Source organism: Brachyhypopomus gauderio, chromosome 2, assembly GCF_052324685.1.
Source record: "Brachyhypopomus gauderio isolate BG-103 chromosome 2, BGAUD_0.2, whole genome shotgun sequence".
Taxonomy (NCBI): domain Eukaryota; kingdom Metazoa; phylum Chordata; class Actinopteri; order Gymnotiformes; family Hypopomidae; genus Brachyhypopomus; species Brachyhypopomus gauderio.
Window position 1 is genome coordinate 47916309 of NC_135212.1, and position 18055 is coordinate 47934363.

At 44.7% G+C, this 18055-nt stretch overlaps 1 protein-coding gene across 1 annotated transcript in view; it reads right to left on the reverse strand.

Annotated features, from left to right (window-relative positions):
• The window catches only part of crhr1 (corticotropin releasing hormone receptor 1), a 103126-nt gene that overhangs the window by 58997 nt on the left and 26074 nt on the right, over window positions 1-18055 (reverse strand). Inside the window, exons 2-3 of the mRNA XM_076997170.1 lie at window positions 8914-9001; window positions 2146-2196 (exon numbers count right to left, since the gene is read on the reverse strand). Of these exons, the coding sequence (XP_076853285.1) occupies window positions 2146-2196; window positions 8914-9001 (139 nt within the window). The remainder of the gene's footprint in view (window positions 1-2145; window positions 2197-8913; window positions 9002-18055) is intronic.

Below are 18055 nucleotides of genomic sequence, written 5' to 3' on the forward strand. Positions count from 1 at the left end.
CAGAATGAATCTCCAAATCACGTAATTATCAGTAGCGGTGTCCGTAGGCAGAGGAGTCTCTGTGTCCTTTTGACACTCCTAATCCTCCCCTGGGATCACATCCCGTTCCACGTTCACCTTGCCCGCACCTCCACGGCCCCAGTGGGCACCAAGCTCCACAGAGTATGAGATGCAATTTATCTTGGTGCTGGTTCGCATTTTCCTGGGTATCTGAATGAAGCAAGCGTGGTGAGGGCTTGGTAATCCAGCTTAGTGCTGCCAGCAGTACTGAAGGGATTGAACCTCAGTCGTGCTTCCGCGGCGTCTACGAGGAGATACAGACCACATGGTTGCCTCTCGCACTGCCTGCTTTGGCATGTCTGCACAACCAACAGGAGGGGTATAGCGGCCCGGGTTCTCCCCAGTGTGCACACATGCAATGAAATGTTAGCGTGGTCTTTAAAATAGACAGTGGCAAGATTCGAGTAAGGTAGTGTTAGCTTCAGCCTCGCCCAATCTCCCCCAGTTCAGTGGATTTAGAATCTGAAATGGGAGAGACGGTCTCCAGGGTCTGTATTGAAAAATGCCACCAACTTGATGTGGAAACTGGAAAAACAAGACAAAAAAAAAAATGAACAAAAAAGAATATTTAGGATAAATACATCGTTATCTTGAAATGGCTGTATATGTATGTTTATGAAGATCGGTTTGCTGGTCCTCTGGAATATGAGACAGAAGAGTAATCGGTGGCTGTGGAATCTTTCTGTGTTTGCCTTGACATGGTGGTTAAGTGTCCTGATTGATTTTTTACACTTTATTGTGGACGGGGCTCTTAACAGGGGCCCAGCATAGCAGGAAATAGGCCATGTGAATTGTGCAGTGCTAACCTGCACCAGCTAATGATCTGTGCAAATGGCCGACACCTGGCTGAGAGCAATGGGGACCTAGGTCCATTTTTTAAAGACTGAAATTTATGTTTTGTTTAAGACTGCATTTTATGTATCATTTGAAGTCCCATTAAACCACAAGAAGTGTGTGTGCGTGTGTTTGCAGCGATGCATTAATAAATTAATCTTCCACATTTGAGCATAAATTTGAACAAACAGTCCAAAAAGAAATGAACAGCATGGAACCTGACAAGCTGTAAAGACTTCTGCTATCTCTCATTTGGAGTATCCTTTGCTCCCTTGATCCCTTGATTCCTTGCTCCCTTGATCGCATTTACTCCCTTGTTGTTATTGGAGCAGGTTACTTTTTGAGAATAACATTGGTTTAGCTACTCTATCATTTAACAGAGGCAGGATAAAAGGTATAGCGCAGTGAGTCTAAAGGGAGTCTAGACTAATTAATGAGGCAAGAATCAGAGCAGGCAGCTCACATAGCCTGAATCCCAACTAGACTTTAAAGACCCACTCCCACTGATCGAAGAAAGAAAAAACATTAAAAGGAGAAGTAGAAGAATCCTCCCCTTTCAATTCTTATTTATTAACCTAGACGATGTGAGAGCAGCCAGCTGACAGTGTGCAGTATATGTTCTTGAATTCACATCAACGGTGTAGAATTTCACTTGTCAAAACAGTCAAATGGACTTAGAGAAAAAAAAAAAAGATTCTTTAAAGCTGGACATGAGAATCTCATCAATGAGTCAAAAACAGTGCTGTTGTTGAATGTGACCACCGAGATTGACAAAAGTTCTAAATGTATTAACAATAACTATATTATTATTATTGTTGTTGTTAATGCAGAGATTCATAGTTGGTTATCTAAATTAATACTATATAGAATGTGAGATCAAGGAACTTTTAATGTAATGTAGAATAATCCTTTCATTTAAGGGCTATACGTTTCAGGTGCCCTACAGTGGCGCCGTGTAGGAGTTATGACACTAGAAGCTGCAAAATGTGATTCAAAAATATCTCGACATCTAAACTGAGCCAAGCTATTCATTATCCAGAGAATTGTGCAATAGGCCTGACTGCAGAAATAAAGCATTTCTCAGCTGTGAGAACTTTGGCCATTTTTAGAAACTAATTGAACATTCACACACCGGTTGAATGAACTCGTGCATGCATCCATCTGCATGCAACTTTACTTTTAAAGACAGCGTAGAACGCCGTTTATTTGATGTGTGTGTAGGTGAGCGCAGGGGCAACATGGGGCACTCACCCGTGGCATTATTGGAGCTGGACGTCTGGTTCCACAGCAGCAGCGTGCGAGCTAAAAAAAAACCAGCAAATTAAATGGAACATTACAGCTGTCCTTTCAACAAATAAACCCCCACCCCAATTACTGCAAAACGTATTATGATCAAAATCCCATGTGCTTTCTACAACCTGGAGGTTTCCGATCCCTGTTTGGACTTTTCTGCTGTAACACACTTAACAGTAATTATCAACAGTAATTATCGAGCTGGGCACAGTGTGCTTGAGGACACACAGGTACCCTAAGTAGTGATCAGGATGTGTGGGACTCCACTGCACGACGCACTAGGCAGAAGACAACAGTAGAGCGATATTCCAAATTTCTGCCCAAGGTCGTGTGAGCGACTTGCCTCTGCTGTATGTTTGCTAGCGCTGGCGGTCCTCCCCTGCTGTATGTGTGACTGCAGCGTGCCCCTTCAAGTCCCCTTGTTGGCTTTGATAGAGAGTGTGTCTAGCTGTGCCCCAGGGGAGGCTGAGGGGGACAGCCATACTACATGGTGTAGGCTAAAATCACTGATGTGTGTCATACTGAAAACTGTGTTAGATCTGAATGCGCACTCTGCGGTTCTGTGTGTATGCCCAGTGCAGTTGCCAAATTGGACGTCAGAGCAGTCTTTACCAAAATGGTGAAACCATATCCAATAAGGGATTTGGCATCCCGAACTCATAGCTGCAAACAGCAAAATAACAGCTAAAACCAAACAGTATACAGCTGTCATAGCTGTGCGCACAGCAATAATACTACCGTAATACTATCAAAATACTACTACTATAATACTACTACCATAATACTACTATAATACTACTATCATAATACTACAAATACTGTAATAATATTACCATAAGACTGTCATAATACTACTACCATAATACTACTTTTATACTTCTACTACTACTTCTATAATACTACCCCAGAGTGTGGCATCAGAAGTATGCCTCACCATGGAACTTCCACTTGCCTCTTCCATGTTCATCTTACAGAGTATCACCTATCTGAACCTCTCCATCTACAGAATCTCCTTCTATTTCAGAGCGGTTGGAGATCAAAGCTCTCTGTGCGGATGTGGTCTGTGGGAATACTTAACAACAAGGATGTATTGCAGAGATTTGTGGATGTTTTTAATGACATTGATCATGAACTAGGAAGTCGTGTTTTCCATTAGTCATTGTGAACATTTTATTACTTTGTTAAAGACGATCATTTGGGATCAATGAAGGAAAGAAAAGCCCCAAGGGCAGGGCCATGGGCAGTAGCAGAGGTCAGTGTGCTTTTGGCTTGATATCCACTGTTTATTGACTCATTCCTTTGGATAAGTGCCACTGCAGTTACTAGGGCTGCACGATTAATCATATTTTTATCGTTATCGCGATGTGAAGTTTCACGATAAACACATCGAAAGAGCCACGATAACTCCTTGAATAACAGCAAACTCAAATTGCATTATCCTCGTCCAGCAATAGAGGGAGCTATTCGCGCTGCAGACTATGATCACGTGACGTAAGTAGGCAAGAGGCAGAGTGAGGCAGAGTTGCCAGGTTCGCGGTTTTCACGCCAAATTGGGCTTGTTTGAAAATCCATCCGCATACAAGTCAACACTAAGAATCGATCGCGATATAATACTTAATTTGTCTCCATATCACACTCGCCACCCCCCCCCCCCCCCCCCCCGCCGACAACTTACACTCGCAGATTTTGTGCGGAAAATTTTTGTAGGACCTGGCAACCCTGGAGTGAGGTGAATACGCTCATCAGACACGCGATTTGGTTTAAGCCTGGTTTACACTTGATGCGGCGCGAGGGTCCGGGAGGCGAAAATAACGTAATCGCGGTGGCTTCGCCCGTGTGCAATGGCCTCGCGCGCTGTCGATTCACGAGGTCGTGCACCTCTCGAATTTTGTAAGTTCGCGCGCGCCGCGTCTCAGCGCAATGAGAACAGTCATGTTTGCAGGGTTCATACACCTATACAAGGTGGAATTCAAGCACTTGTACATCACTTTCAAGGTCCATTTCAATAATTCCCAGCACGTTAAACTTAATTGAATTAAATATTTATACATATACTCTAAATGATTCAAAATAATTCGCTTTTTTATCACATTATTTAATGATATTTATTTTCAAAACGCCCAATCTTAACGTCTTCACGTTCTCTCATGTTTCGTCCTGGAATTACAAGAGGCTCGTATTTGTTAACGTAATACAAGAGAATTGTTCAGTCAGACAGATATTTGTTGTGAAACGAAGTAGTTACAATTTCAAGCATTTTCAAGTACTTTAGCCTAAATTCCAGCACTTTTCAAACCTGAAACACAAAGCAACATTAAAATTGGTCAGGTAAAAGTTCATTCCCCTGTATTTGAGGGGTGTTTTTTTATACTACTAGGCCTACATATCGTTTCGGACAACACTGCAAAGAATGTGACACGGCAAGATTAAACGCTTCCGCCGTTCGCGGAGGTTAACGAGGTGTGCGGAGTCGCTCACTCGTGAAAGTATAAACCTAGATTGAATCTATTGTTGAATAAACCTGCAAAATATTTGGAATTATTCTAGATTCATTACACAGTAAAAAACAAAACAAATTAACGTGCTGCTGTTCAGAGAGACACTACATTTCTGTATTTTTATCTTAATTTATCGTGGTTCACATCGATATCGGGATATCCAACAATGTTATCGCACATCGCAATTCTAGTCCATATCGTGCACCCCTAGCAGTTACCATATTAGCTTTGAAGCTAAGCTATCTGTGGATGGTTCTGCTGAATCCTGGTAACTGAGCGAATCATTCAAGTGATCGAATGAATTTCAGACTTTAGTACAATATGACAAATTGGTATTATAGGTTTTACCTTTCACATTGGCACCGATTTGTTTTTTTGTTGTTGTTTTTTTTTGCCATAATGCCTGAATCCATGTGCACTCTGCTTTTTAGAAGCGACAGAAGCCTCATGGTGAATGCAGCCCGGTGGCGTGACCTCGGACATACCAAGCCAGCAGGGCACGATCTCAGCAGGCTTCACCGTAATGGTCTGTGCTGGCCACGCTTTGGAGTCTGACCTGCTGTGGCGGTTTGACTGGGTCTGAGGATCCTCCTGCGTCCAGGTGCTCATCCAGATAAAACAGGCTGGATGATTTTGATCATTTTCTGCACAAAGGAGGTGTTGTCAGGACCAGCAGAATGAGGCTGTTGACACGTCTGTGTCTGTGTCCTCCCACGCAAGTTGATACCACCAGAGGGTCTTAACTGATGTGACCAATCACATCTCCTTTTCTGTCTGACATTCATGAAACTGTAGAAGGAGTGCTTGCCTGTTCTGCTATCCCACAGAGCTCATATTAGATTCGATCAGGTTACATTTTGTAAAAAAATTATTATTATTTTCTAATTGTATACACTAGACAAATGAGAAGATTGGTTTAGGTTGGCTGAGCTGTATGAGTATTTGGTGAGATTGTCTGTGGAGTCCTACGACCTTGTTTGTGTTTAGCTTTGGGGGCTTTATTGGGAGAGTCTGGTTCTCAGAGGATAAACACATGCTTCCCTTGAGTCTTGAAATGGCTACTGGACAGGAACTGCAGTACTGGTCCCCATGGGTCTGGTGCTTGGGGATCAGTTCTGCTCTGACCCATGCAGAGCACTCCCAAGGCACAGATTTCGGTTCTTGGGCCGGGGGTACTCTCTGTGAACCCATTTAATGGCAGCACGTATGCTCATTCACCAGTACAGGCAGACTGACAGGCCTGCCATGATTGATGAATGGTAGGAAATCTGTGGGATGAGTGGTTTAGGAATAGTGCATCGATGACTGATCCCTGACGGCCTCTTGGGCGACCTCATAGAGCCCTGAGGTCTGGTGATCACTCAGATTACTACAGCATGACATCACAAGACTCGTATACACCTGGTCACACACACCTGTTAAACCTGGTCAACTGTTTCTGTCCCACAAATTTTTTTGATGCTGAATTTGAATCTGCTTTAAAGATTTTTTCTAACAGGTCCTGGTTTTTAATAGACAGAGTAATTTAATTTGACAACAATCAAATAATACTTTTTTTTCAATGAGGCACTTAAAATTATGTACAAACCTACTTCTAAGATGTACTCCTGTATTTCTCCTTCCTCTTCATTATGCAGCAGTAGCTTGCCAACATGGTGGGTTATGGTACCACCTTTCCATGCTATACATAATGGCATACAACTGTAACAAAAATAACTTATGGATGATGGAGAAATTCTGAAAATACATATTCATTCAATATGCAAAAAATGCATAAACAGATTGTTATGGGACAAAATCTTGGTTAACGGTGTGTAACCAATCTTTTGAGAACTCGCTTACAGGACAAAAAAAGGTGTACAGGAGATAATTAATGAAAAAGTCTACGGGTGAGCATTGCACAACATCTATTGGCAGCAGAAATATCACATGCAGGCTCTGTCCCAGAACCATGCTGTTTGGGCCTCAGATTGTGGATCCGTGGCTGGCTCCAGGAACAGATGGTTATGGCACAGATGACTGAGCACTGATATAGTGAGGAGATGGGGATAGGGGTGCGTGCACCAGAGACCAATCAGCCAAGGATCACTAGTACGAGATGGAATACAAGTTGAAGTTCTGCATGAAGCCCGGTTTATGTTTATGTACGGTGATGCTAATCCATAAAGGTGCTGGACTGTTTTGGTGTCTGGAAATAACTTTGAAATGTACCTCGTTAGCCCCCATTATGTCCGAAGAGGGAGTTATCAGAACCGAAGGAGCAGTTAAAGCTATTGACAAACTCTTTATATGTACTGTAGTCTCATAAATGATTATTATAGGGCTGGTTATAGGCCATTTCTATTAGTGAGATCATTTTAAGTGCCAATGTTATGACATAAAAGCAGATTTTTGGGCTCTAATTTAGCTGCTACCTTAGCTAAAGTGCCCTAGGCAGAGTCCAGGAACTCAAGCAGTGTAGTCAGTGGAGCTGCCAGTGAGTTAACTACACTAAACCTTTACAAGTGAGAGTAGAATATGCGCACATGCTGAATATTTGTATTACTTATACATTGCAAAGGACCCATTATATCTATAATATATAAAGGGTTCTTTGCAATGTAAATATAATTAGCATACAGGAAAACTGCCATTAGCCTGTGTCAACTGCAGAAATAAAAAGGACATAAATACAAATGTATTCAGCCTCTTGCAGACAAATTAGCAAGATGAATAAATACAAAACAAATAAAGCAACCTGAACAAATTTCTTCCGGTTGTCATAGTAAACACTGCCTCATAACAGTGATGATAGCAGTATCAGAAAGTGAATGGTTTGTCAGAATGGTTTGTCAGAAATCCGAATGATTATATTCGGATGGCGGGAATACTCGCTGCTAGGTTCGTGTCTGCTGGGCTGAAAGCGGCATGTGTGTTTGCAGCTGTTTCCTTGGCGACCATGCATCTGCAGAGCCATGCCCGGGCGATCACAAACACGACCATCGTGCCTACTCTCCGTGCATGACCTCCGAACTTTGTGGACTTGTTAATGTCAGCGTGTTACCTGTATGGTCGAGGAAAGTGGGCAGCTCCGTGTAGGATGAGGATGTGAATTCACTGGGGTTTTAAAATGAAGATCTATCTAGGCACATGGAGATACGTTGCCTAAACCGTCTTTCAGAAGGTTTATGGTGGTGTCATGGCAGACCTCCTTTCCAGTTCTGGAAAGCCATTGTGAGTTATTGAGCCCCCTGACACACGCCAGTCTCAACACGGTGTCACGTTTCCTGCCAATGTTCACATCCTGATGTTCATGGCACTGGCCACAGGAAGAGAACAGACGAACAACACGAACACGTCGTTGCTAACTTTCCTAGAACAACCACGTGGCTGTAAGATTTTCTCACGCATTTGCACCAGGTGTCCTGGTGTGCTGTTAACGATGTACTCTTCCATCTGATGTATAACTGTGCTTGGTAAGAATTTTAAAGGTTATGTCCAAAGTGCATATAAAAACAAAACAAACAAACAAAATATGGATGTTCGGTGTTTATTTAGAGATGGTCAGGAGAGGAGGCCTGGCAGGATGTGATGTCAACACCACCATTCTGGAACTGATGGTGCCTTGGGGTCATGTGTATTTCCACAGCTGTTCAGTACTTTCTGTTTTCTGGCCTTGTGTAATTATCTCCTCTTTTGACTGGTGAAAAGTGCCTGGTTGTTTTTGACACATGAATCATTCAGTATATGAATAATATATACTGTAAGTCCATATGCTGAAGAAGGAGCCATTCAGGTACATGCATCTGGCTTCACCCATGTTTGTTTATTTTAGAGGTGTCAATTCCAGGTTCAGAGATTAAAAGTCCTCACCAGGATTTTGCTCAGGCTTCCACTAATTTTACCTGGATTGCTAATTAGAAAATCTAGCAAGCTTGAGCAAAATCCTGGTAAGGACTTTTAATCTCTGAACCTGGAATTGACACCACTAGTTTATTTGTTTTTATTTTTACCATTTGGTATTTATTGGTATTCGGTTTACACTGCAAGGATACTACACAAAATGAATAGAGAAATATCAGTATTTGCTGTACTTTGCATATGAGCACAGTTCGGTGACCATTTTCTGTCTTTTGGAATTTATTACAATCATTAAAATTAAAAGAAAGAAGGCTGGTCTAGAAGTAAAAGTAAGAAGATTGGTCTCAGTGGAAGTTGTGGTTTCACCACCACCAAGGTGCACACTCACCGGTGAGATTGGTGGAGAGGAGTATCAGTGCATCGCATGTCAGCTCTGCCCTGGCACCGGAGATGAGCGTAACCCAGATGGAGAACACCTGCATGTGGAAAAAGACGGACCGTGAGAGAAACATTAGGGTGGGGGCGGGTGGGGGAGTCTTGTGTTACCACAAAAGTAAAAGGAAAAAAACAAACAAACAAAAACTCAAAACCTGCGCATTGAAATCTGCCGTTAGGCAAAAGGAAGATAGCATATGTTTCATATTTAATGCCGGTGTACGTGAGGACACTGACGCGCGAAAGGAGCGCAGGTGTGTTTATGCAGCAGCAGACAGAGCGCGAGCGCGGCTCAACGCGCGTGCGAAGCGTGAACGTGGTGATAAACACATTGGTCACGTGTTGTGCTCCGTTCCGTTCTGGCGCTTAGCGGTGGCAATTCGAGCCCGGTCGAGCGCGCGCCGCACGTACCGCGCCAGCCGTCACAGCACGTCGCGCTGACAGACGGACAAGCTCAGGATTAAGCATAAGGGGTTTTTGCCTCAAACGTGATTCCCAAATAAAGTTATGACTGATGTGCTTCTAAAGTCGTCGTGTAAATAAATCAACATATGTAATGCACAAAGGATGCAAATAATTGCAGAGCATATACAATACTGCAGATGCTTAAACCCTTTATGTAAATTTGACGCAGCACACATCTGTCTGAAAAGTTAAAAAATAATCTGCATTTACTGGCCCTAAAGTGTTAAAAGTTGATGAGGAAACCGCGTCTGCCTCCTGCCGTAAGCACAGTGTGACCTAGCGGGCTCCTTCCAACACGCTGAGTTATTTCATTATGCTGCAACGAATACTGTTAAGTGGATGAAAACACACAGAGCAAAAGGTAGATGGTCTAATCATTCATTCAGCTCCTGCAGTCTTGCCAACACTACATTTGAACATCATGAGCAAAATACTACAAAATACTATTCTCAACTATTACAAATGCAAAAGAGCCTCACAACACTATATCTTTTTGTATTTTTATATATGCTTAATGAATTTAATGCAAACATTGTGCTCAGAAACTCCAGAAAATTAGATACATCCAATACAGTATTTATAAAGTCAGCTCGTTGCCAAAGTGATATGTATTATCAGGTTGTTTACAGTAGGCTGTGAGAACACTTCACATGTTCTTAAGAAAGAAGAGATGAAGAATGAAATAGCGAATTACTGAAGTCTGTCTGTGCAGGACACAACAGTTCTGGTGAGATCCTTCCCTGTTAATACACTGTGAGGTGGGGGAATGTGAAATGCTGAGACAAAATGCAGGTGGTTTTTTATTGGAAAAAGTAAAACAGAACAAGGGAATATAATGGAGATTGACAGAATTTATGAAGATTAGGTACAACAACAAAAACAACAACAACGATCGGGACAATAACAGCCATCATGGCTGGGGAACTCAGGGTTTAAATATACAGGACAAGCAGGGACAAACATGGGTTGATCACGTCACGTGAGAGTGTACTAGCAGCAGGGACGCCCAAAATAAAGCTTACGGAGGACAGTGTGACAGGAGACACCGAAACAACGGGCATGACCATGTGGTGATCTGCATCACCTCGGCGCTAATGAGGGGAACGTTACACACATTTTGGACAAATGTTGAGCTGGGGGGGGGGGGGGGGGGTGGCGAACGTAAGTTGTTGAGCGGGGGGCGGGGGGGGTGATGTTGGCGGCAAATGTAAGTTGTTGAGCGGGGGTGGCGAACGTAACACTCGTGACAGAGTGTTTTTTCAATAGCCCTGAAATAAATGCTACGGTTTAGGGTTTGGTTTTGGTCCGTATCCAGTTAATCAGGAATGAAATTGGGTCCGGACAGGACTGCGTTCGGGTCCGGATCCGGACCGCGGTCCGCCAGTTGAGTACCCCTGCACTATACGTTTCTACATGGAAGCCGCAGATATGTTTTTAATGTAATAAACATCCATACGTCCCAAGTCCTATCCTCTGCTTCACAAGGGCAAACACGGCATGATGAATAGGCCCATCAGTGTGTTCAGGACTCCTGGGTTCTCCAACATCACCCACAGTTTCACGCCGAAGCGTCAGTGCATCATACCCATCAGCGGTTCAGAATGGATGGACTCTGGAACGTTTGCAGCTGGGGAGGCCCAGGGCTGAACTCACAAGAGGTGAGCAAGGTGAGCGGGATCTCCCCTGGAGGGAGCCGGAGGAGAGGAGTGACTCGCTGCCGCCATGACACGTTCTCCCTCCTGCCTCGTGTCTTCCCGTCATCACAGACGGGTCTCCGTGTCCACATGCTGACAGCTTCTGCGACCTGCCCTACCCCAGCCAGCTTGGGGTGGAGAGGCAGCGAGTGGGAGGAAAAAAAACCACCCCAAACACACCACCCCCCACCCCCCACCCCCCTCCCCGGAAACTCATCTAATCTGTTTCTTCTGTCTGAAGAAACATCTGCCCTGACCAGCCTCTTCACCAGCCTCTGCCTGAGAGGTTTCCCAGCTTCGTAATGACAGGGGTTACTCTACCCCTGTCTCCGTTACTCTACCCCTGTCACTGTTACTCTATCCCTGTCTTTCTTTTCCTCGCACTTTTCCCTCTCATATTTCCTGTTATTTATTTCTTTAATCTTTGAAATGTAACAAGCTCTTTTTAATCTGTTCATTTGCAATTTGGCTGAGTGGTAACACGGGCCATCAACATTAACATAATTATTATAGTTGGCAATTAGGATCGATTTGTCACGCCAGGCAACAACAAATGTGCAAAACTGGTATCTGATTTAATGCATTTGACATTCAAACTGACAAACTACTTGTGCAGTCCTTCAAACACTGGCCTGCGTGTTTTTATTGATGTGACAGCGCTGATCTGTACGCTTGTACTATCTGTTCCAGACTACTGATAGATGGTTTGCTCCATTTCTCAGTACGTCCTCTCTGCATCTAAGCTATTAAGATGAGAATACTCTAAGAAAGTCCTTGAGTTTACTGAGCAAACTTTTGCCCTATGGGACCACCGTTCAAATTCTGTTGTACAAATTCATTGATTTTACTTGATGGCAATTAGCATATGTTGCAGGCCTCTTGGTACCAAGGCACAGTACATGAATGTATACGTGAGCACCTAAACGTCTGTGCACATAAATCAAGCTCTTCCCTGTTTCACCAAGTACAACTTGAAATGAGTTGGAATGTTAAACAGAAGACAGCAGTGGGGTTGCTCAACTCCCTGACCTCCACGATAAACATGTGTGGCAGCTAATTCCCAGCCTACATTAACACGCCGTGTCACAGCCGTGACCGTACTCCACCCTTCCCCCTCGCACTGCCCAGCGTGAAGGACCTCCACTCTCCTCCGAGGTGATTCTCACCCCGAAACAGCAGCGCAGCAGACCAGGAGGCTGCAAACATCACGCACAGGTTCACAGCTCAGACGGACTCCTAATCCAGCTCACCCACATTTCCTCTCAGACGCTATAATGGCTGAAATGAAAGGTCTTAAATAAGGGAAAAATGCTTTGTGCAAATACAATAGGGAGTCAGAGCTTGATTCGAGGAAGCTTTAGATAAGGGACCAGGCAAGTTAACACCTAAGCTTCACAAATGATTAAAACTGAGGATAAATGGGAAAATGCTGCATGTATTCCACTGACAAATCCAGATCCTACCACCTTTACCTGTGAGACCATACAAGCATTTCCAGCACTTTTGATATTTTCTGGTTATTAAAAGTCACGTATGAAACACATGAATGCTTTGTTGGCATCTGGCACGTTTGGAGGCAGAGAGTTTTGTGTCAACACTTGGCCAAACACGTGAGCATTAGCTTCTGGTGTAGTACTCTACATGACGCATTTATGAGGACTAAATGAAAGATGGATCACATGCGCAAAGTCTAATGACCTGGCAGATTTTGCTGGTCCTTGATTGTTTTATTTTGTATTCATTAATAAATCTTTGTCACAAACCTGCTGGCAAAGCGAAATCTTCAGAATTTATGACAGTTATGGATATATCTGATCCGACGTGTTGTGAATGAAACCCGTTTTCTTTGAGTTAATAATACGTATTGTGTATTCTTTACATAGAAGAAGCCATGAGCTTCTGGATGTTCTCAGAACTTTGACCTTGAGGTGAGATACTGATCCCTTCCTGCCTGTTCTATCAGCTAGGGCTCCCTTGGGAAGAGCCTATGTATAAACCTCTAAAAAAAAGTGTGAAGAGGAGATTACCTCCAATTCAGATTTCTCACACTGAACCTTTCTGCGCCTCTCTTGAATATCATCATAACATCAGCACGTAAGCATCTTCAGACACTGCTTCTGTGTGCAGGTGCTTCTGTGTGCGACTGTGCAAGTGAGTGCAGGTCTGTCCCAGTGAAGACAATCAGGAAGTGAATCCTCCTCCCCAGATGGAGAAAGTGTGTGGAAAATGAGACGTCTCCCTTCTGTCTCTCTTCTCTCGTCTCTTCTTCTCTCACGGCCTCTGTTTTGCTCTCATCCTCAATCCCACTCTTCAATTCATTTCTTTCCTCCTCTTTCTGTGCCTTCTTTCTATTCAATCCCTTCGGGAGCCTTCAAAGTTTTTGATTCTTTTTGAAATCCCCCAGACACCAAGCGCGGTGTTGTGGCGAGATTGGCTGGTGCCTCTGGTCTAGGGGGCGGGGCCAGAGCAGCTTTAGCATTCTGGTCTCAATTTCTCATCTTTGGGCTCATGAAGGTTGTTTTGTGGCCTCTGTTGTTAGTCAAGACTCAGTCTACAGCTTTTATATAAACATTACAAATGAAAATCACAAGAATCTTTTTTTTCACCAAATACCATTGATTAAATCATGGGGACATAAAACTGTTAGCCAATAAAATACAGATAAGAAAGAATTGTGTTATTGGATTAATATTGTAAAATTAATTGTATTATTGGATTAATATAATCAAATTTAGTTGAATTTGTATTTTATAAAGGACAAAATATATAAATACTTTATACATCAGTGGTTATGAATACAGAATTGTAGGTACTGATCCAGAAGTTGGTGGTGAAGGGTGATGTGGGAGGTCATTTGCTGCAGTGTCATGGCCAGAGTGAAGCTGCTGGCAGCTGTAAAACGGGGTAATCCTGCCCTAACAATAGAGCCCCAACGCGGCTAACAATAGAACCCCAGGGCTGTGCCACAAGAAAGCCCGCCTGGCAGGAAGCGCCGGCACCGGGTCGAAATGCGCTAACCCACTGGAGCGGACCCGGGCCCTCTGGTGCATCACACAGCCCCACGACAAACATCCTGCTGTACAAGCAGCCGGAGTCCCAGAGATCAGCTCCCTCTCACTGGAGCGAGCCGATGGCCACAGGACACGTAAAGCCACCATGATCTCTTTGGGTCTTCTGACGGTTCCAGTTCCCCGGGGGGGGGGGGGGGGGGGGGGGGGGGGCAGTGCCACGGAGCAAATACGGGACCAGCAGAGCACTGAGGGACCTGAGGAAGACGTTCGTGTGGATGGGTGCGTGAACGCCCCCTGGAGGAGAGCACAGGACTGACAGCTGCTCCCCGAGCTTGTGTTACTTCTCCTCCCTCCAGCTGTGTCCAGCTAGGGCAGCTGTCTTCTGGATGATCCTCGACACCACCCAGCGGGGGCCGTTCCAACACCACACGGGGGGGGGGGCGTACCAACACCACGCAGCGGGGTCCGTACCAACACCTCACAGCGGGGGCCGTACCAACACCTCACAGCGGGGGCCGTACCAACACCACGCAGCGGGGGCCGTACCAACACCACGCTGCGGGGGCCGTACCAACACCACTCGGGGAGGGGCGTACCAACACCTCACAGCGGGGGCCGTACCAACACCTCACAGCGGGGGCCGTACCGACACCACGCAGTGGGGGCCATACCGACACCTCACAGCGGGGGCCGTACCGACACCACGCAGCGGGGGCCATACCGACACCACGTAGCAGGGGCCACACTGACACCAGCGGGGGCCGCACACAGTAAATTATGCTCACCTCGCTCGCGTTGATGTGCTGCTGCTCTGTTTCAGTTCAGCTCTCTGTGGGTGCTAATTGTATTCATGAGAGTGACTCCAGACCCTGTGTGGCTAAGTGAATCGGGAGAGTGATTTCAGACCGTGTGGCTTGAAGGAGGAGCTTGCTGGGTTTCATAAGCGTGCAGTGTGGTTTGTCAGCTGATTGTGATCAGTGGTAGAAACACTACACACCAGTAGTGACAGTACTGGTTCGAGGAGCACCGAATTCTCAAAAGCTTCACGGGATGATGCATTGTGCCTCGCAACTGTGCCGGCAACACAGACCCACAGTGTGGACGCCCAGTGAGTCTGTAAGTCTGCGAAAGCACCGCGGCTGAAGTGTGCTGCAACTTGACACTTTCTTCACTCTCCTCCACAGTGGATTATATACGAATATGTGCAGCTATAAGGTGCCAAGCATCTGTAGTGAGTGTCTTTGGGAGAGTTGGTGTATGTCCTGTGTGTACTTTGTATATGGGTCTGAGATGACAATAAAGCTGACTTGACTTGACACTGTCCCACATTTCTGTTCCAAGCTGGAACACCCAGAAAAGGACTGAAACTCTCGCATGCCCTCCATAGCAACAGGAGCCTTGTCTCGTAACCGTGGGACCAGAGAGATACGTCTCAAGCCTGGAGTGCCTCGTGGTCCGTGGGTTGTTTAGGTAAGGGAAGAATCTGTCAAGCCCAAGTCAAAGAAAAGATCCGCGAAGGAAATTATTATAAATAAACAAGGCGTCCAGTATAATCTGAGCGAAAATTCATGCATCACAGTGTTTTATTGTTGACGCTATGTCATTTTAATAGCCTGAGCCGCACGCTCCTAACATGTATGTGGGATGTTTAATGACGTGTAAATTGCTGGTTAGAGCTGTTTAAGCATGGCTCACATGCTCCTCTCCTCCAAGGCCAGGCCCCGGGTGCAGCTGCGTCTGCCTGTCCGACAGCAGTGAGCAGCAGAGGCCTCCGTCTGGGCTGTGCACACATCCATCTTGCCCTGCTAAGACCCCACACCCTCCTCCACTAGGTTAGGCAGAGGGAGAAGAGATTGGAAATGAAGTCAAATAGGTGGAAAGAAAGAGAGTGGTGATTGTGCGAATGACAAACGAGGCAGTTGTTGTTAAGTGTGGCGTTGTGGTTTCGGGGGGGGGGGGGGGGGGGTTTCCTTGTATCCAGCAGCAATAGCGCGGGGTCAGTATTGTTTGTCAGTGCCTTAAAAAATAAATAAACAATGAGAACAAGAAACATGTCATGGCTGACCACTTCCAACAGCCTTGCGGGCCCTTGTTTAAATATGTTTCCACACTTCCCTAGAAGGGAGCAAACAGTGATGACTGTCTTGTATTAATGCCTGCATGTTGTATTTGGCCTGATGACTGCCATCTGCCTGCCCTGGGTTAAACGACCCCAAAAGTCTGCCTTTGACAGTGAGCATCACCGGGCCTGTATAGGAGAGGTCAAACATGGCCGTGCGCCCATGTCAACAGAGGCCAAAGCATCGTCCTCTTTGCTGTGTATCCCCTGAACCCTTATTAGTCAGGATTAGTCAGGCAGGCAGTTTTTTTTGAAAGGCCCACAGCATTAACCATCTCACAGCGTCTGATTTAAGGCTGAGTTAAACGGCCCCAGCAGACGGAGGGAAGGTTATGTCCTCCTTCCTGCCTGTTGAAAATTATGCATGGGGCCTTCTCCGTGAGCCACCATACTGCCTGTGCAGCTGCTGTTAAGGGTCGTCTTTATCCTTCTCTTGGGCGGAGATGGTAGCCCAGTACACTGCACACATGCGCACGTGTGTGTGTGTGTGTGTGTGTGTCCTAAACTTCTCACCAATTCCACCACCATTTGCTATAATGTGAAAGTAGGCAAAGTACAGTCACTGATATCCAATAGTCAATTAATTCATCTTTCTCACTCTCTCCCTCCATCCTCTCCCATTCTGTGTGTGTGTGTGTGTGTGTGTGTGTGTGTGTGTGTGTGTGTGTGTGTGTGTGTGTGTGTGTAAATGTGAATGTTTCTCTTATAAACGTCCTAGCTCAGTTTCAGTTTACCTACCACCAAAGTCACCTTCTTAATGCACTGTTAAAGTCAGCTGCCAAATTTAATACAGTGCAGAGCAAGTCCATTTACTTGCAGAAACATTAATTAATGTGCTATATGACCCACAGCCGAGGAAAAATTAATTACTTAAGTGCATTACTTCTGATTAGTGGTGAAAATTAAGCAGTGTTAATGACTAGAAACCACTTTTATAAACCACTACCTCGATGTGTCGTGTAACAATGTCAAAGGTCGTCAGTGGCAGTTTCCCTAGTGCCAGGTTTCCCTTATTAAAATGGCTTTAAAAGTTCCAAGTTCTACCTAAAAATAGAACAGAAGCTGCTGTTCAACAGATCTTCCCTGTAGGTCTTCAAAGTGCCTTTCAAATGCAAATGTGGCACAATTAAGTTTCTATTACTCTCTCAATAACTCTAAAATATTTCTGAAATGAATGTCAGTGTTAATATTATAAAAAACGTACCAGACTGTGTTTGTGAAGCTAATTGTATGAAACAATTGTCCTACAGTTGTGATCAAATTTATTCAACCCCCACTGAAATAAAGTGTTTTGGCCAGTTTGACATTGATTTTGATCATTTCAGTCATCTTATTTACAATTATATCAAAGAGGCACTTATAAATTAGACAAACATAACATAATATTTATGATGGAATAACCACAAATGTCTTTACTGTGCTCACATCATTATCAGTTTTATTCAACCCCCTAGTGACATAATTTTTTAGTACTTAGTACAACATCCTTTTCCAGTTATGACAGCTTTCAAGCGTGAAGCATAGCTTGACACAAGTGTCTTGCAGCGACCTATGGGTATCTTAGCCCATTCTTCATGGGCAAAAGCCTCCAGTTCAGTCACATTCTTAGGCTTGCGCACTGCAACTGCCTTCTTTAGGTCCCACCAGAGGTTCTCAATTGGATTTAAGTCTGGTAATTGCGATGGCCACTCTAGAATGTTCCAGCCTTTCATGTTCAACCATGCTCTAGTGGACTTGGATGTGTGCTTCGTATCATTGTCCTGTTGGAAGGTCCAACGTCTCCCAAGCCGCAGGTTTGTGACTGAC